This window comes from Micromys minutus (assembly GCF_963924665.1).
Source record: "Micromys minutus genome assembly, chromosome: 30".
Lineage (NCBI taxonomy): Eukaryota > Metazoa > Chordata > Mammalia > Rodentia > Muridae > Micromys > Micromys minutus.
Window position 1 is genome coordinate 11,964,900 of NC_137965.1, and position 19,128 is coordinate 11,984,027.

The window sequence follows — 19,128 nt, forward strand, 5'->3', positions numbered from 1 at the left end:
GGTAACAGACAGCTCCTAGGAGGCTTGGGAACGGTGTAAGCCCCTTGGAGGCTTAGGACTTGGTGATGGTTTATCTCGACTGTCCACTTGGAGACAGGCCCCCGGGCATGCCTGTTAGAGAGTATCGTGGTCAGGTTAAATGGGGTGGAAAGATGCATTCGTTGTGGGTACCACCTAGAACCAGAATCCTGGACCGTATAACAAAGAGACAAGGTGAACTGGGCTGAAGCATCCATCACTGTTACTGCAGAAACGCCATGGCCAGCTGCCTCGGCTTCTGAGCACTGTGACTCCCTCTCGCTATGACTGACTGTAACCCGGAACCATCAATCAAAATACGCCCTTAAGTTGTTTTTATCGGGGTATCTTATCAAAGCAGCAGACCAAGAAACCAAGACAGGCTCCTCCCCCTGCCCTTACACCGAGCCTCTCTGACATTAGTCTAAGACACCAGCATAAGCGGATGAAGCAGTAGCCCCACCCTTTGCAAACTCTGGATGCTGGGTTGGCCTCAGCATCTGGGGTTGTCTTGACTCTGTACACACGATCCTCTGATGCCAGCCTATCTCTCCTGCCTGCTCCTCCTCCTGGGCACAGAGCCTCAAACAAGAAGGGACTGTATTTTCCAAGTGGTCAGGGCACAAAACGGTAGATAACATGGCGCAAAAGCTGGGCACTAGACACTTATGCCTGTAGTCCCATTGTTGTGAAAGCTGAGGCAGGAGGATTGCCAGTTCAGGGCTGACTGAGTAACCTAGTGAGATCCTAGCTCAAATTAAAATTTAAAAAGGGGCGGGGGAGGGGTGCCAATGTGCTTGGATTAAGTGCTACAAAGTATACACAAAGCTGCAGAAACAAACGTATCTCTGGGGGAAAGATAATAAAGAGGAACAAACAGCACCCCTCCCATTGGCTAAGATCCTTCATTTCCAATAAATCCCCTGTTCCCAGGAGTCCCTTCCAATCCATAACAAAGTTCTAGAGGAGGTGGAAGGCATGGGGAGAAACCATCTCCCAAAGCTGAGTGAGCCCCGCCCTGCAGAGCTGAGTGACCTCTGACCCAGTGCGGACTCCAGGGTTCACCTCCAGTCACACAGCTGGCTTCTTTGTGGAGGTGGGGCCTGACCAAGAATCTGAGGAGCCACCCACTGCAGTTATTAAAAGTTCTCTGAGGATTACCCTTCTCTCTCTCGGGAGCAAGCGCTGCCAAGAGTACCAAGAGGGCCGTGTGGACATGCCCAGGACACTGAGGCAGACGCCCTCCCTCACAGGCTATCAAGCCCTGCCTTCTGACCCCCCCCCCCCTTTAGCAGAGAGCCAGGCATTAGAAGGACTTGGCCAGGGCCGCTGCTGTCACCAGGCTAGAGCCATGGCCCATGAGGCCCCAGTGAGGATTTCTGGAATCTCCTTTCCTGACTTGCCAGATTCACTTAGATTGAAACTGGACACAGAAAACCTCTAGCTCGGGACTCTGGAAGTGACAATGGTGGGGGTCACTACAGAGCAGCTGCTGAAGCATCCATCTGGGGGCTTGGGGGGGGGAAGGCAGGAACAGGTGGCAGTGGAAGGGGCATGTCCCCAGGAATGACTGCTACCCCGATAGGGTACAGTTCTCTCTAGGGTCCACTCTATCTGCATAGGGTACAAAGTCTTAGCTCTTTCTACCGCACTACACCGCACGCCCCAGCTTTGGGGTCAAGCACTGTTCTCTTATGCTCAAGTGGGCTGAACACCACTTGGAGGGCCGCTTTCTCTCCTCTCAACCCCTCTTTGCCTGGCCCATAGTCGTTGTTCATTCATTCCTGCAACCATCCACCCCTGCGTCACTAGCTACTGTGTTTCTGCTGCTTGCCAAGCATGCCGGGAACACGCCCACTGAACTGCGTTCTGTGTCATTATAGGGTCGAAGACCTTGTCTCAAAGCACATGCCAGGAGGCTGGTCAGAGACTGCAGGGGAAGAGTCCATTGATTTTGCCTGGAACAGAAACCAAAGGGCGGGGGTTGAAGCTCAGTTATAGAATGCTTGTCTTGGATGCACAAAGCCCTGGGGTAGTTTGATCCTTAGCATGGCGTAGACTGGACACAGTGACCAGTGTAATACTTAAAAGGTAGAGGCAAGAGGACTGGAAGGTCAAGGTGATCGTTCACTGCATAAGTTTGAGGGCAGCCTGGGATACAAAAGAGTACCTCGATTAAAGATTCATTTGCATTAGTTTTAATTATGTGTAACTATGTATCTCTGCATATGTGAGTGCAGATAGAAGCCAGAGGTATTGGAGCCCCTGGGAGCTGGAGTTCCAAAGGCTTCTGAGTTGGCTGGTCTGGGGGCTAAGAACTGAACTCCAGCCCCCGGGAAGAGCAGCAAGTGCTCTTAACCACTGAGCCATCCTCTCGGCCTCGGTCAATGTTTTTAAACTTGAAAGGAAATACAATATAGTTCAAATCCGTCCTCTGTTATAATTTAAATTTTTACTTTTTAGATTTATTTTTATTTTATGTACATGAGTGCCCTCCTCCCCGTGTGTGTGTGTGTGTGTGTGTGTGTGTGTGTGTGTGTGTGTGTAACACATGTATGCCTAGTACCTATGGAAGCCAGAAGAGGGCATCGGATCCCCTGGAATGACAGTTAGGAATGGCTGTGAGTCACCATGTCGGTGCTGAGGACCAAACCTGGGTTCTGTGCAAGAGCAACAAGTACTCTTAACCCCTAAGCCATCTCTCCAGGCCCACTCTTCACAGATGACTGACTTAAGGCTCTTATTTGAACGGAAAACAAAGATCTGCCTTCAGGAGGAACGGATGGGAGAGAGGACGAACGACAGACAGACCGGCTTAGGGCGGGCGGGCTTCCTCCCTTTCCTTACCTGTCATTTACAAAGGAGAACATGAGTAGTCGCTGCTCGATGAACCATTTCCACTCCGGGTTTTCGTTCTGCAGGTCCCGGTAGTTGTCATTGGAGACAATGACGCCATCCTTCTCGTAGGCCAGCTTCACGATGTAACGGTCATCGTAGCAGACCACTCGCTTGCCGTTCACCTTGCGGGATGGGGTGTACACCAGCACGGCTTGCCGCTCCAGCTCCTCCAACACGTGCTGTTCTGAGGCCGCAGATGGAGACTCGACTCAAGGTTCCATGGAAGGAACTGTCTCCCAGCCCAGGAACCCACCCTGACCCTTCTGGCCCAATCCCCGCTCCAGCCCGTCAGAACCAGACAGCTTCCAAAAGACTAACGTCTAGACTGGCTTCAACGTCACCGTTTCCCTCCTTCTGCCTTTCGAAGGCTGGGATCATTACGTTTGCCACCGAGGAGACCCTGCCTCGAACAACACAAAAGTGCATAGTGCAATACACCTTCAGTACTTTGCAATAAAAAGCGCCGTGGACTCTGAGAATAGGGCGTGTCCTGCCTGGAAAAGTCCCTGCTGCCCAGCCCTGTCCAAAGCCTCTGTTCCCCTAAGATAACCTGTTATATAACCTAAGATAACCTGTTATAAAAAGCTCCCTTCGCTTTTATTTTCACAGAGACACATGCGAGGACCAGTTTCAGTATGGTCTGCCTTGGACTTCACCCAGTGAATTGTCCCTACCCATACTTGGATAATGGTTTCTTTGTTCACTTTCTATATGGTCACGTGGTCTGGCCATGCTCAGGCGTTTGCAACTTTCAGCCAGCGAGCCTCCGGCACAAATAGTCAAGGAACCACCCAGGGCAGATCCCTAACATATTTTCTGGCCTGTTAGGCACAACGTGACCCCTTACAAGGTTTTATTTTGCATTTATTTCTGGTTAATCTTGGGATTGAGCATCTCTGTCTATTTTTACTGCCCAGTTACAGTTTTTCAAATAAAAGGCTATTTTAAAAAAAAATGAAATAGGTCATCTTTCTATGGGTTCCTGTTCCTGCCTCATTAATTTGGAGTAAAATGTAAGGTGTGGGGCTGAGGAGGTGGCTGAGTTGGCACAGTGCCTCCCTGTAATGTATGAAGCCTGAGGTTTGATTCCCTTGCTGCACAGAGCCATGGTGGCCTGTACCTGTAATGCCAACATTTGGCGCTGGAACGCAGAAGCAGGAGGGTCGGGCATTCAGGAAGGTACAGCCAGCCACAGCCTAGATCCTTTTTTCTCTAGTGCTTTCTCATTTCTCTTTGTTTGCTTTTGGCATCGGTGTCTGCTTGTGAGCCGACACTTTAATCTCAGTGTGGCCAATTTTATTCATTTTTTTCTCTGCCAAGTAAGTATGTTAGCACACACAGTACTTGGGAGACTGAGACAGAAGAATCATCACTGCTTTGGCTATAAAGTGAGCTCCAGGCCTGGGATGACTATAAGGCAAAACTCTGTCATAAATAAATAAATGTATAGAGGTCGGAGGACAGCTTTTGAGTTGGTTCTTTCCTTCTACCCTGTGGATTCAGGACGTGAATCCTCCAGAAGCAAAAGTTGAATGGCACATATGAGAGCCACATTTACTTCGGAAGTGGTTAGGAGTTGGCAACCAAGCTTCAGATGATGACAGATTTTAGAAAGACAGAAAGCAGAGACAACCATTTGGTGTCGAAGGAGCCACAGCCCAGAAAATGTCCACCACTATCTCTGTGAAAAAGAGGAAGACATTGCTAGCAAGGAGAATGGCCTCAATCTGCTATTCTCTGGAAATAAAGCTCTCCTTGTCCTGCATCTGGGGTGTGTGGTGGGCCCAGGGGCCTTGCTTCCTGTCTGTTTCAGGAAGGAGATTTGGAAAGGAAAATTGTCAGTGAATGCCCAAGGTCATCCCTGCTTCTGGGAAGAAGCCTCATTCTAGGAAAGAAACCCAGGGCATACTTGCACAAGTATGTATCTGACCAAACTGGGCTGGTGAGTTGGATCATTGGGTAAAGATGCTTGCAGCTAAACCTGACAACTCACATGATGGGAGAGAACTGACTTCTGTAAGTTGTTCTCCAACCTCTACTTGTATGTGTGCACATGAACATACAAATGCACACACATCTGCACACACAAACAAACAACAAATAAAATAAATGTGCCTTTTAAACCAAGCTTTCCTATGAACAATAAAGACATTGAAATCAACAGACTTTAAAGAAGAAAACCTAAGAGCAAGAAAGACTAAAATGAGCAAAGAGAAGGAAAAAAAAAATGGCCAAGAAAAACTTAATAGAAATCAAGAGAATTTCTTTTAAACATCCACATTAACATAGAAATATTCAAGATCCAGATCATGATCCATGAGAATATTGGCTTATTTAAAAACAAACAAATAGAAGGTGACAAGAAGCTATTAGTGACCATGTATGGAAGTTAAAATAAACTTACAGTCTGGAGAGATGGCTCAGTGGGTTGGTGTTTATCTAACATGCACGATGCCTGGGTTTAACCCCTCAGTACCACATAAACCAAACCTGATGTTGCACATCTGTAATCCCAGCACTGTAGAGGTAGACACAGGGGGATCAGAAGTCCAAGGTCATTGTCAGCTACATATGGAGTTTGAAGCCAGTCAGGGCTATGTGAGACATTGTCACACATACAGAGGGGGAAGAATACCTTTGGCTAAAGTCAGAAGGAAAAGCCAAGAAAAGTTTCCAAAATATCCAAGAGGTAACCACCATGCCTGTTGTTGGCTTGGCTGAAGTGCTACCATAAAGGTTTAGCACCTGACCTCTTGTATAATCCAGCAGAATGAGAAAACAGAAAGGGCTGAGAGCATAGCTAGGGAGAACGCTGGCCTAGCATGTGAAGGCTGTGTTCAAGCCCCTGGGTGGCAACATAATTATTAATAATAACAACAACAACAACAACAACAGAAAGTCTGTTCATTTAAATCATGGTGTCCTACTAGTTATAACATAGACTATCAACCAGCTTTAAAAATTAAAGTAGGGCTGAGGTCCTTTCATCTCTGTCTCTCTAGACTTACTTGTAGGAGCCCCTCTCTACACTAACTACATTCCCCTGGGAACTCGACCTCTAGGTGCAGATCCAGGGCCCTCTTAGGTTTTTTTCCACTAACCCTTGGGATTTCCTGTCCAGCTCATCTCCATTCCTCTGCTTCAGCTGTCAGGGCACAGAAACTGTTTTCTACCAGAGATCCCCAGTGGCCATACTGGGCTGGAATATGGGTAGCAGTCTTGACTATCTTTCTTGTCCTCCATTACAGTCTCTTCAAACTTACTATTGGTTTTATAGCAGCCTGGCTTCAGGAGCCCCTCCTCACACCACATCTTCACTCCCTGGGAATTCCACTTTCCCAATGGCCCTGGCTCTGACTTTTCAATGGAGACTCTGAGACTGGCCTGAACATATGCTCGACAAATTTTGAGAGACCATAGAGGGCAGCCAAGACTACTATACCCAGCAAAATTATCAATCATTATTGACTAAGAAAAAATCCACTATTAAAAAACAAGTTTAAGAGAGTGGCTGCTTCTTACATCCAAAGTTGCAAGTCTGAAGATTGAAAAACTGTTCTAAGGGGGCTTAGATAATCTGGGTGGGGGGGAGCATTCTTTGGGGGGAAGGCCACAATCATTTCAATATCAATATAGGCATTGTATCGGTAATCAGTTACCAATAATCAGCCAGCTACTTCTGTCTCTTTTCAAGGACATTATGTCTGTGGTAATTAACACCTGGTCCACATTACATCAAGAACTCAAACCCTTTTCCCATTTTGTCACACTTATCCTGCAAAAGGCAAAATAAAGTCAAACCTTTGGGGGGAAAAAATAAGTTTAAGCAATTTTTATTCACTAATCTAGTTTTATAGAAAGCATAAAAAGAAAACTTCCATCAAAGAGGTTAACTACACCCAGGAAGATGAAAGGAATAAATAATCTCAAAAGAGTTAATGAAAGAGGGAGGGAATACATACATGCCACAACAACGAAATAATATGAATTAATAAACACTCCTCACTGATAAGTCTCAATCTTAGTGTTCTAAATTCATCAATAAAAACAGGTTGGATTCGAAAAAAAAAAAAAAAAAAAAAAAACAGGATTCATGTTTCTGTTGCATCCAAGGAACACATCTCACCATCAAGGATAGGGAGAGAGACTTGGAATGAAAGGATAGGAAATTTTATCCTAAGCAAACAGATCCAAGAACCAAATAAAAGTAGTCATTTTAACATTTAACATCTGACAAAATAGACTTCAAACCAAACACACACACACACACACACACACACCCCAAACGGATGTTGCAATTTGAAATATTTATGCACCAAACACAAGGGCTCCCATGTTTATAAAAGAAACACAGCTATGGCTACAATCACATATTGACCCTCACACAGTGATAGGGTAACTTCAACACCTTACAGTTGACAACACACAGGTCATCTGATGAAAACTAGACACAGTTACATAACATCATAACTTACACAGACCTGGAAGATAGCTACAGAACATTTCACCCAAACACTAAAGAATATATTTTATTGGCTCTTATGGAACTTTCTACAAAATTGACCATATATATGGACACAAAGCAAGTCTCATCCACATACAAGGAATTGAACTAGCACCCTGTATTCTAACTGACGACTACAGGTTGACACTGGATATCAGCAATAACAGAAACAGAGGAAAACATACAAATTCTTGGAAACTAAACAGCTTACTACCTTGAAAACTGAGTCAAGACAAAACCAAGAATGAAGTTGAATAAAAACAGCATAAAAACCTATGGGACACAATTAAGGCAGTTCTGAGAACCAAGTTCATAGAATAAGTGCCTACATTAAAAAAGAAAAAGAAAGAAAAAAGAAAATACTGGAAATCTTATATTAGCAACTTAGTAGCACACCTGAAAGCTCTAGAGCAAAGGAAAAACAATACAAAAATAGTGATAAATAAAACGAGTAGATGGCAAGAAATAATCAAACCCAGGGCTGAAATCAATGAAACAGAAGCAAAGACAATACAAAGAATAATGAAATGGAGAGTTGTTTTTTTGAGAAAACCAGCAAGACTGACAAACCCTTAGTTTGTCTGTCCTAAGTAAAAGAGAGAGGGGGGGAGGGAGAGGGAGAGGAAGGAAGAGAGAAAAGGGAGAGAGGAGAGGGGGAGGGGGGAAGATGACAGGAGAGAGGGAGAAAGAGAGAAAGGAGAAGATCTAAATTAATAAAATTAGGGATGAGAATAGAGACATTGTAACAATCACTGAGGGAATTAAAAGAATCATAGGACATACTTAAAAATATATATACTTACTCCACCAAACTGGAAAACCTAAAAGAAATGGATGAATTCCTTGATATACATGACCTATCGAAGTTAAATAAAGATTTAATAAGCAGTTTAAATATATCCATAATCCCTAGTGAAATAGAAGCAGTATTTAATAAAAGTCTCCCAGCTAAGAAAAGGATTGAACCAGACCTTCAAGAATAATTAACACTAATACTCCTCAAAGTATTGTGCAAAATAGAAACAAATAGAACATTGCCTAATTGTTTTTATGAGGCCACTGTTGCCCAGAATACCAAAACCACACAAAGATCCAGTGAAACGTGAAAACTGTGAACATAGATGTAAATTTTCTCAAAAAAACACTGGTAAACCAAATATAAAAACACATCAAAAAGATTCTCCACCATGACCAAGTTGGTTTCATCTGAGAGATGTAAGGACAGTTCATTGTACATAAACCAATAAACATAATTCACCGCCTAAACAAATTGAAAGGCAAAATCCACATGGTTGACAAAATTTAACATCTCTTCATAATAAAAGTCTTAGAAAAACCGGAGATACAAGGGGGATGCCTCAATAATAAATACGATGTACCACAAGCCCACAGTCAACATCAACCTGAACAGAGAGAAACTCAAAGTATTTCCAGTAAAATTAGGCACAAGAGAAGGATGCCCACTCTCTCCCTGCCTAGTCAAAATAGTCCTTCCAGACTTAACTACAGCGATAAAACAACTGAAGGAGCTTAGAGGGGATTTGAAAAGGAAAGGAGGAAGTTCCAGGATCTTTATCTGCAGATGATATGAATGTATATACATGAATGACACTAAAAAGTTCCATGAAACTTCTACAGCTCATAAATACCGTCAGCAAAGTAGTAAGTTACAAAATTAACACACAAAAATCATTAGTCTTCCTATGACAGACAAAAAAAACCAGGGAAACAATACCTTTTATAATAGCCTCAAAAAAAAAAAAAATCTTGGAGTTACTCTAACCAAACAAGGATAAGACTTATATAATAAAAACTTTAAGACATTTAAAAAAATATTAAGGATGTCAGAAAATAAAAGGGTCTCCTGTGTTCATAAATCAATAGGGTTAATGTTGTAAAAATGGCCACCCTGCCAAAAGCAATCTACAGATTAAATATCCCCATAAAAGTCTTAAGACAATTATTCACAGAAACTGAAAGGACAATTTTGGAAACACTGCACACAAACAGAATAGCTAGAACCCTGAATAATAAAATAAAATAAAATAAAATAAAATAACAACAGGAGCTACCGTGGTGGCGCTGGACAAATAACTCAGTGGTTAAGAGCAATAGTTACTCTTCCAAGATGCTGGTTCAACTCCCAACATCCACATGGCAGCTCACAACTGTCTGTATCTACTCTTCCAGGGGATTTGACACCCTCACACAGACAGAGTGACATACAGGCAAAACACCAATGTACATAAACTAAAAATAAAAAGATTATTTTTTTAAGTCACCATGGTGTTGGCATAAAAACAGATGCATTGATCAGAGGAGTGAGGTGAAGGCCCAGGCAAGTACAGACACCCATGGACACCTGATTTTGTGACAAAGAGGTCAGAAATACACTGGACAAAAGACATCACCTTCAATTAACTGGATAGCTGCTTATAGAGGAATCCAAATATATTCATACTTATCGCCCTGCGCAAAACTCAACTCCAAATGGATCCAGAATCTTGTAGAAGAAAAAGTGAGAAATAAACTTGAACCAGCTGGCACAGGAGAATACTTTCTGAACAGAGCACCAACAATTAATAAATGGGACCTCATAAAACAGAGAAACTTCTGCACCACAAAGGACTCTTTCATTTTGGACAAAGCAGCAGACTACAGAATAGAATGGTGATCTTTACTAATTACATATCCAGGAGAAGGTTAGTATCTAAAATATATAGAGAACTGAAAACCTTGAGCATGAAGAAAGCAACCCAACTTTTAAAAATGGGCACAGACCTAAACAGAGGGCAGTCCTCAGCAGATGAAACACATACGCCTGAGGAACACTTGAAGAAATGTTCAACATTCTTAGTCATGAGGAAAAAGACGCAAATAAAAACCACTTTGAGATTTCATCTTACACTATCAAGAATGGCCAAGATCAATAAAACGGCATGACAGCTCATGCTGGTGAAACTGTGGGCTAAGAACACTCATCCATTGCTGCCAAGAGCTCATACTTGTATATCCACTGTGGAAATGAGTGTGACAGTCCTTCAGGAAGATGGGAATAGATCTACCGCAAGAACCTGCTATCCCACACTTGAGCATGTACCCAAAGGACCTCACATCCTGCTACAGAGACATCTGCTCATCCGTGTTCATTGCTGCTCTGTTTATGATAGCTGGAAATTGGAAACAGCCTGGATGTCCAGCAAGTCATGAATGGATAGAGAAAATATGGTGCATTTACACAGCAAAATGTTATCCAGCTGTTAAGAAAAATGAAATTTTTGAGTGGAGGTAGGAAAAAAAATCATCATCCTCAGAGACATGACCCAGACCCGGGAAGACAAATATTGTGTTTTCTCTTGTATGTGGATGTTAGTTAGTCTTTAAACTGTCAATATGTGTGCTAGAATCTCAATAGCCACTGGAGTTAGGTATCCAGTAAGCTACTAGCAAGGAGAAGAGGCTCTACCAAGGAAGAGTAAATAGAATATACTGTTATAGAGACACGAAAGGAAAACCAGAATAGGAGGGCTAGATAAGTTGGGAGATGGGAGAGAAGGGTAAAAAAAGGAACCATGGGAGAAACAGCTAACCACTAAGGCCATTTGAAAACTCACATGAGCCTACTACTGTAGAAGCTTCCTAACACATCTACATACATGAGAGGAATCTAAATGGAGCCAGCAAAAGATAGAAAAGACAAAGCCCCAAGTAGACATCTTATGCCGCTAAGTAAGACCTCCAGGGTCGGGAGTGGGTTATATTTTATTCCATCATCAGCCAAAGGGCCCCATGGCAACCCACAGACATCACCATCTGTTGCCAAAGCTGATGGTTATTTTTCACATCTTGTTGGTAAATCTCTAGTGCTGAAGACACAATTTATTGACATCGTCAAACATGAGAAGTTGGGTGGATGTCTAGCTAGTAGCATCCCCTCTACTAACTAGCGTTCATAACACGGGAAGGTGCTCTTAACAATACCCAGCTACAAACCTCACAACCTGCAACATGCTTGCAAGATATGTGTATTCAACAGGGGCACTTCTGTTTGAGGAGTAACAAACCACTGTCTGATTGGATTTCAGGCCCATGCTGTGAGACACTGCTAAAGTGGGCAAGAGACTAAAACTAGACAGGCCATAGGCCTAGTTAAAAAAAAAAAAACAAAAAACTTTTACTGTTATTCTGCTAAAGGAACAGAGCTGTTAAATGACTCCTAAAGATATACGCTAGACTTATAGATCAATTTCTCACTCGGGCTATAGAAGAGAATCTTCTTCTTGCAGTAGATGGAAACTAACAGGGAGCCCCTCTGGGGCAATGTGCAGAATATTAGAAACTCGGTAGCACGCAGTCCTACATAGAATGTCTTTATAGGACTCCTCCTCTCGAGGCTCAGGGATCGATGCAGAAGAGGCCGAAAGATTCTGAGAGGGAAACCGTGTCTTCCAGACGCAAGAGGCCCTGGTGCACATATGAACTCACGGACTGTGGCAGCAAACACGATACCTTCACGGGTTCAAGCCAGACACCATCCCAGCACTGAGTGGGGGAACTAGATACAAGGTTCCCCACCCCCAATCACGAAGTTATCTACCAATAAGAGCTGCTGGTAGACTATCAGTTTTCTCCAATGGAGTCTCCCTGAATACATCAGTGATCCTCAGTGATCCGTCAGGACAAGCCCTACACCCAGGAGGGCTTGACTAATGACAAAATGAACTCAGTGGTAGTTTTTGTGGCCATTTTACATAATTTTTCCTTTGTTTTGGGTCTTTTTTGTCTTGTTATTATTTTGGTTGGTTTTGATTTTCATTTTATGTTTTTGTTGAGGATTTTTTTTTTTTTTTTTTTTTTTTTTTGCTTATTTTTGGTTTATATTTGTGTTTGGTTTTGATATTTTGAAAGAGAGAAGGAATCTAAAGTTGGGTAGGTTGGAAGGTGTAGACAATCTAGAATGATCTTGGGGAGGGGAAAACATGATCAAAATATATTTCATGTAAAAAAGTTTTTCAATAAATAAAAATGGATCTGGGAGCCAAAAAAAAAAAAAAAAAATGGCTCATGGGCTGTCTTTGCAGAGAACCAGAATTAGTTCCAAGTACCCACACTGGGTGGCTCACAACCATTAGTAACCCCAGCTCAAGTAATTCAACAGCCTTTCAGGCTTTTGAAGACACCCACACTTGGGTGTGCACTCATGCATGCACACACACACACACACACATACACACACACAATATACATATATTGTGCATAAATAAAATATATTTTTAAAAAGTTGTCTAATAGAATGCTGATCCAGCATTGTGCAAAGCCTCTGGTTTGACCCCAAGCAATGAAAAACAAAAACACTAAAATTAAGTTTCCATATGTTTAGGCAGAGAGATTGGAGAGGTATTTGGCAAACAGCAAACATACCCTGGCAAAATGTCTCCTTCAGATCCCATCCAGTGGGTGTGAAGTGTAGACCCAATCTTCAGAGAGTTAAATGTTGTAAGACACAGTTGTTTTAATAGAGTAAATGCAATAAATGATAAAGGGATGTGCTTGTCTATAAGAGGACAAGTAAGAGTTAGTATCAATTCAACAAGTGTGTGTGTCCTTTCTACACTGAGGAAGTGCACAACGTTCAGCCAGGGCTCTCATGGGACTCTTGGTATGGGAGAAAGACCGTATCCTGGTAATGGGTAACTGACCACCATCATGAGGGACACTTCCACAGAGCAGTGGGTGGCATACCTCTAATAGGGGTGTCAGACCTTGACGGCTCTTTCCTCCAAGATGGGACAAAAACCTTGATGTAGGTGTGTCCTCTCTCCCTGAACCAGTCCACGGCCAGACGAATTCCCCGACAAGAGAAGGCTTCTTTGTTTCCATGGCTACAATGGAAGACAGAGAAATCTGAGGAGATGCAAAGAGACCCTGGAAGTATCCTCGGTCACGGCCTCAAAACTAAGAGGGAACTGGGCAAAAGCGAATTTTAAACGCAGTTCGTTCTTCTCTCAGACACAGCCACTAACTAAACCCAGGGAGCTTTCAGTAAGGATGCAGGGGTGCTCAGGATGCAGGGGGTAGAAGGCAGGAGGGGGGGTTGTGGGACAATATTCCAAGGGATAATTGACCTGTCCACTCTTTAGCTAAACTTGTAAGAGCCAACACTAAGGGGGAAAAACAACAGAATCGACATGAAATAAACAAGATTAGGCATCTGTAAAATTGCCCTCCCTCTGAGAGATGATTGTATTGGCTCTGCCAGGGCTCCAAAGTTCAAGCAAGGAAGCTAGAGCCTCCCAAATCCCACAAAATCCATCAATGTTTCAGAAAAGAAAGGGCTATGTGAGACCATGATGCATCTTGTCAATCTCTTAAAAATTATCTTCCTAGCCAGGCATGGGGGCATATATCTTTAGTCCCAACACTTACGAAGCAGAGGAAAGTGGATCTCTCTGAGTTCTGGGCCAGCCTTGTCTACATAGTGAGTTCTAGGCCAGCCAGGGATACACAGTAAGGCCATGTCTTAAGAAAAAGATATCATGGGCTAGAGAGATGGCTCAGTGGTTAAGAACACTGACTGCTCTTCCAGGGGGCCTGAGTTCAAATCCCAGCAACCACATGGTGGCTCACAGCCATCTGTAATGAGATCTGATGCCCTCTTCTGATGTGTCTGAAGACAGCTACAGTGTACTTACATATAATAAATAAATCTTTAAAGTAAAAGAAAGAAAGAAAGAAAGAAAGAAAGAAAGAAAGAAAGAAAGAAAGAAAGAAAGAAATCATCTTCCATGGCACATGCCTTTAATCCTAGTGCCTTGAAGGTAGAAACAGGAAGATCAAAAGTCTATGGTTATCCTTGGCTATTGAGGCTAGCTTAGGCTAGGTAAGCCCTAGCTATGGAAGAAAGGGTGGGGAGTTGTCTTCCTTCATTTGAGAGGGCTGAGGGACGAACATGGGTTTTAACTCTGGAATAGATATAAGACTGTGGGGGTGGGGGGCACATGCGCGTGGCTCCCAAAGGTTAGCTGGTCCATAGAGAACAGTGAGTGTGTACGGCATGAGATAAGAACCGTAGAAGTCATCAAACAAGTGTTACTGGTTAGGCCTGAGCTGCTGCTACTGCTGAACAAATGAGAATTAAAAGTGAATTTGGGGACAGCTAGAAGGTACCAGAACTCATTTTCTGGATGTGGAAGAGACAAAGACAGTATCGGGAACGTCCATGTGCCTCATTATCACAATGAGACGTGGAAGTGACTGGCAAAACGTTTCAGGTCCATCCAGGTTCCCTGTAAAAATGCACAATGGACCTTGAGCTGATGGGGGGGGGGGGAGGATTCTGGGAAGGGCTCTGATTGGCGGAAGGACCACTCATAAATTTGTCTTTGGATCACTAAGTAGACATGGTAGGTAAACATGAAGAGGTCAGAGGAGAGATCTGAGTGGTAAAGGTTGTAGATCACCCTTGTTTAAGCAAGAGTTGAAACCACAGCATGTACATAAAGAATCTCCCCAAGGTACAAGAAAAAAAACATCCAGGCGTACTGGGGTCCCAGCCGGCATTGAGGTACTGAGGTGGGACACAGCAAGACTGATGACCTCTGACCATTAACTCTCTTACTGTTCTATAAGCCATTGACTCAAGCTGATAACACCAGGGGGTTAAGAAAATAAACATAGTCTCTTGGGCTCTTTAACTTAATTCTTCATGAGCCAGAGAGAAAGAAAAAGAGAAAGAGAAAGTCATGTATACACACACACATTCGGCTGGGCCCGACCATTTGTTTTATCAATTTCATAAGTGTACATCATACTTATATTCATACATATGTAGACACACAGACATATATACATATTGTATAGACAGACAGACAGACAGACAGACATATATGTATATATACAGACACATTTGGTGGATGAAACAGAGCCCCAACAGTCATAGTTTCTTTTCTCCCAGCCTTTGTATAGCTTCTTAGATAAAAGTTCTTCATGAAATTACCTCATAGATAAAATGTCACACAAAAGGGGGTTACAGAAGAATGTTGATAGTACCTTCAAAGCAGTGTTTCATTCTATAAGTTCATTATAAGTTCAAAGCAACAGTTTCACATGGTCTTGGTTTATCATAGTGCAGGCATGTGGCTTCATCCTTGGACCTGACCTAGAATGAATGTTTTTCCTTCATCACACATCTGTCCCAAGCCTATTTCTCTTCCTAGTGCAATTAATAAACATGCATTGTTTTCTTTATGATTTTCTATGTTTTCTATTCTATAAGGAGAGGGCACATTCTATTCTTGATTCTAACTTTATTACATCTTTCTGTCAAAACAACTAAAACCATCTCCTTAAACTTTCTTCCTAAAATTATTTGAATCAAATCAGGAATTCCATAAAGTCATTAATTCATCTAAACAGCATTACTATATGAAGGTACATCTTCCTATTAATCTGCAGGAAATTTGCCAATAGAGTGGGGCTGCTGCACAAGAATCACTAGGTTATGTAATAGTGTCAGAAAATGAATACCAGCAGAGAAAAGCAATCCTGGACTGAAGTCTCTGGGGTCCACGTCTCTCAGAGCCCAGCCATTTAAAACAGTGGGCCACCTCCAGAAAACTCACTTGCTTGCCGTAACCCTTCCAGGTGCTCTCTGGTGAAACCTAAAGGCCTTACTTGGATGTGGTCACTTCAGGTCATTGGTGCTTTGCTGGAGACAGAGACAAGTGGCTGGATCTGGGACAATGTGAAGGGAAATCAACAGGCTGAGCCATGGCTGTGGAGGTCAGACCATTTTCTGCTCCCTACGCCTTCATCTCTGTTTTCCCTCCAGCTGTTTACTCAGCCATGCACCTCCCCAGAAGCTGTCACTGGGTCTTTGCAACAGCTACCTCTGTCCTCTCACTGAATTCAACTTCTGTACTGAAGTCTTGTCTCCTCGGGAAAGCGATCCCTGACTTAGACTCTATCACACAAACACTCTCTAGACCTTAAGACCATCCACGCCATCCAGACACAGTGATGCGCACTTGTGATCTCAGCACCCAGGAGGCCAAAGCACAACAATCACTTGAAGTTACAAAACCTTGTCAAAATAGAAAGCAAAACAGACAGCAGCAGCAGCAACAACAACACACACACACACACACATATGTGCTCCCAGGGGGTTCTACAGGATCAAGGTCCCAGGGCCTAACTAGCTTGGTCCCTGATTATTGGACTTACTAAAAACCAACTGAGGAGATTCACGATAGAAAAGATACCAGCCTCATAACCAGAAGAAAGAGGGACACTACAGGCAAAAGGGAAGATTGTCTGAAAGACCCTGATACAGCCCTATTCTGGGGACCAAAAACCCTAATCTGGTGACCATGTGCTCACAAGTCACAGAGGAAGTACAAGAGACATAGACACCAAAGCAGGAGGAGCCAGAGGCATTGGATCTGTCTAGAGCTAGAGTTGTTGACAGGTGGCTGTGAGCTGCCCAGTGTGGGAACTGAACTGGGGTCCTCTAGAAGAGTAGCAAATATTCTGAACTGCTGAGCCATCTCTCCAGCCTGAGACAGTTCTTAGAAGGCTGTCTAGAAGCAGCCAGCTCACATCTAGTTGAAGACTACACTGAGTTTCCCTAACTGGACTCTATTGTGTGACTGTCCCTGCTGTTTTCCTGGGACTGTGGGACAGACACAGGTTTACAGAGTAACAGGAGATGTCTAGGGAAGCAACTAATCTGTAGACCCGCAAGCCAGACTCCCCAGCGAATATCAGCTATCTCTGGGAATTTCTTCAGCTTCAGGATCATGACTTAGCCACCCAGGTTGACATTTCTCTCCTTAGCCACAGAGGCTGAGCTGGGGGCTTGCGCAAACAGTAGGGAGAAGATACCAGCTGCAAATGCACTGGGAAAGGAGAAAGAAGCTAAATGTTAGTTCCTTCCACCCACCCACACTGACTGGAAGAAGAAAAGACATAGGTGAAGAGGTCGTTCTCCAGGTTTTTCCTGACCACTCCTGCTTCTGATAATCCCTGGGAGGAACATGTCCAAACTCTCCCCAAACCAGGTTACCTGGTTTGAAAGTGGTCCATAGTGGAGCTGGAAACAACTCCCCAGACCTCTTATAGGCCCTAGGCCTGGTAGTTGTTAGAGAGCTAGAGATGAAACAACAGGTCCCCGCTGGAGGAGAATATTTTAAGCCATCATAGGCCATATCCAGAATTAGAGGCTCTGCCCTAGGAAAAGTCTAATAAGCACCAGACATGCTCCTTTGACGATGACAGTGATCAAAAGATGTAACAACCTCTTGGGAGCTGAAACAGGGGACATATTTTGACCAGGACTGCCTGACAATGCATGCCTCTTCCCTCTCTCCAAATCTCCCGTTATTTAAAGCTGAAGTTCATATTAATACTCTGAATTTAGGGCCCCTGGGTCCCTTTGTCTTTGCTTCTTCTCAGTGCACATTCGTTAAGATGGTTTGCTACTTTCTCCAATTCCTTTTTTAAATTAGCACGTTGGAACAGGTGCTGGGTCTTAGCTATTGGAGCTGCCAGATTTTTAACCTAAAATTCTCATCACAATTCCAGTTCATCAGGACACCCTTTGGCAGAGCACCATAAGACCCAAGGTCTCCTGTCTCAGCTATCACAGGTGAGGTCCCCAGTGGTTATGGAGAAAGGGGTCAGGGCAGGGATGAAAGCACAGAGTCTGAGTCACCCAGAAGGCTAGACCAGGAGGGAACACCATACAGGTACAAGCTAGAATAGGAGGGAACACCATACAGGTACAGGCTAGAATAGGAGGGAACACCATACAGGTACAGGCTAGACCAGGAGGGAACACCATACAGGTACAAGCTAGAATAGGAGGGAACACCATACAGGTACAGGCTAGAATAGGAGGGAACACAATACAGGTACAGGCTAGACCAGGAGGGAACACCATACGGGTACAGGCTAGACCAGGAGGGAACACCATACAGGTACAGGTTAGACCAGGAGGGAACACCATACAGGTACAGGCTAGACCAGGAGGGAACACCATACAGGTACAGGCTAGACCAAGAGGGAACACCATACAGGTACAAGCTAGAATAGGAGGGAACACCATACAGGTACAGGCTAGACCAGGAGGGAACACCATACAGGTACAGGCTAGACCAGGAGGGAACACCATACAGGTATAGACAAATGTCAGGTCAGCCCCTTCTCTTCATAAAAACTGTCCACCAAGGGAAATTCAAGAGTACTGTGATGGACAGATTCGCCCTCCTCCACATTCGCTCCCTCAGACACACACAGCTCCTGAACACAGTCACAACGGTCACTACCACAATTACTATGAAAAAAAAAATGTTTACTTGCTCTGTCTCCTGAGACTCTCCGTGGCTGTGTCTTAATCGCTCTAAAGCCATGTAGTATCTGTGTGTGTTGTTGGACTGTTGGGCACAGACTTAAAGACAGGTGCAAACAGCAACCCTCTTTGCAACCTGGAACACACCAGTCAACTGGAATGCTGACGGCAGCAAAAATAAATTTGGCTCAAAAACAGCTGACACTTAAAAAGAAATATGACAGCTTCCCTTCCCTGATCGTTTGATGGGTATGCTTGGGCAGAGAGAAAAGGAGGGAAACTGAGTCCCAGTAGACTTCCAGTTAGGAGGTAACAGCCACCCTTGGCCCCTTTCCAGGAGAAATGTGTTCACCTGGGCGTT

The 19,128-nt window shown here is 43.7% G+C and overlaps 1 protein-coding gene across 1 annotated transcript in view; it reads right to left on the reverse strand.

Annotated features, from left to right (window-relative positions):
* ZC3H12D (zinc finger CCCH-type containing 12D) overlaps positions 1–19,128 on the reverse strand; it is a gene marked incomplete at its 3' end in the record, with an annotated part of 35,214 nt that overhangs the window by 2,396 nt on the left and 13,690 nt on the right. Inside the window, exons 3-4 of the mRNA XM_080941733.1 lie at positions 13,163–13,302; positions 2,866–3,100 (exon numbers count right to left, since the gene is read on the reverse strand). Of these exons, the coding sequence (XP_080797859.1) occupies positions 2,866–3,100; positions 13,163–13,302 (375 nt within the window). The remainder of the gene's footprint in view (positions 1–2,865; positions 3,101–13,162; positions 13,303–19,128) is intronic.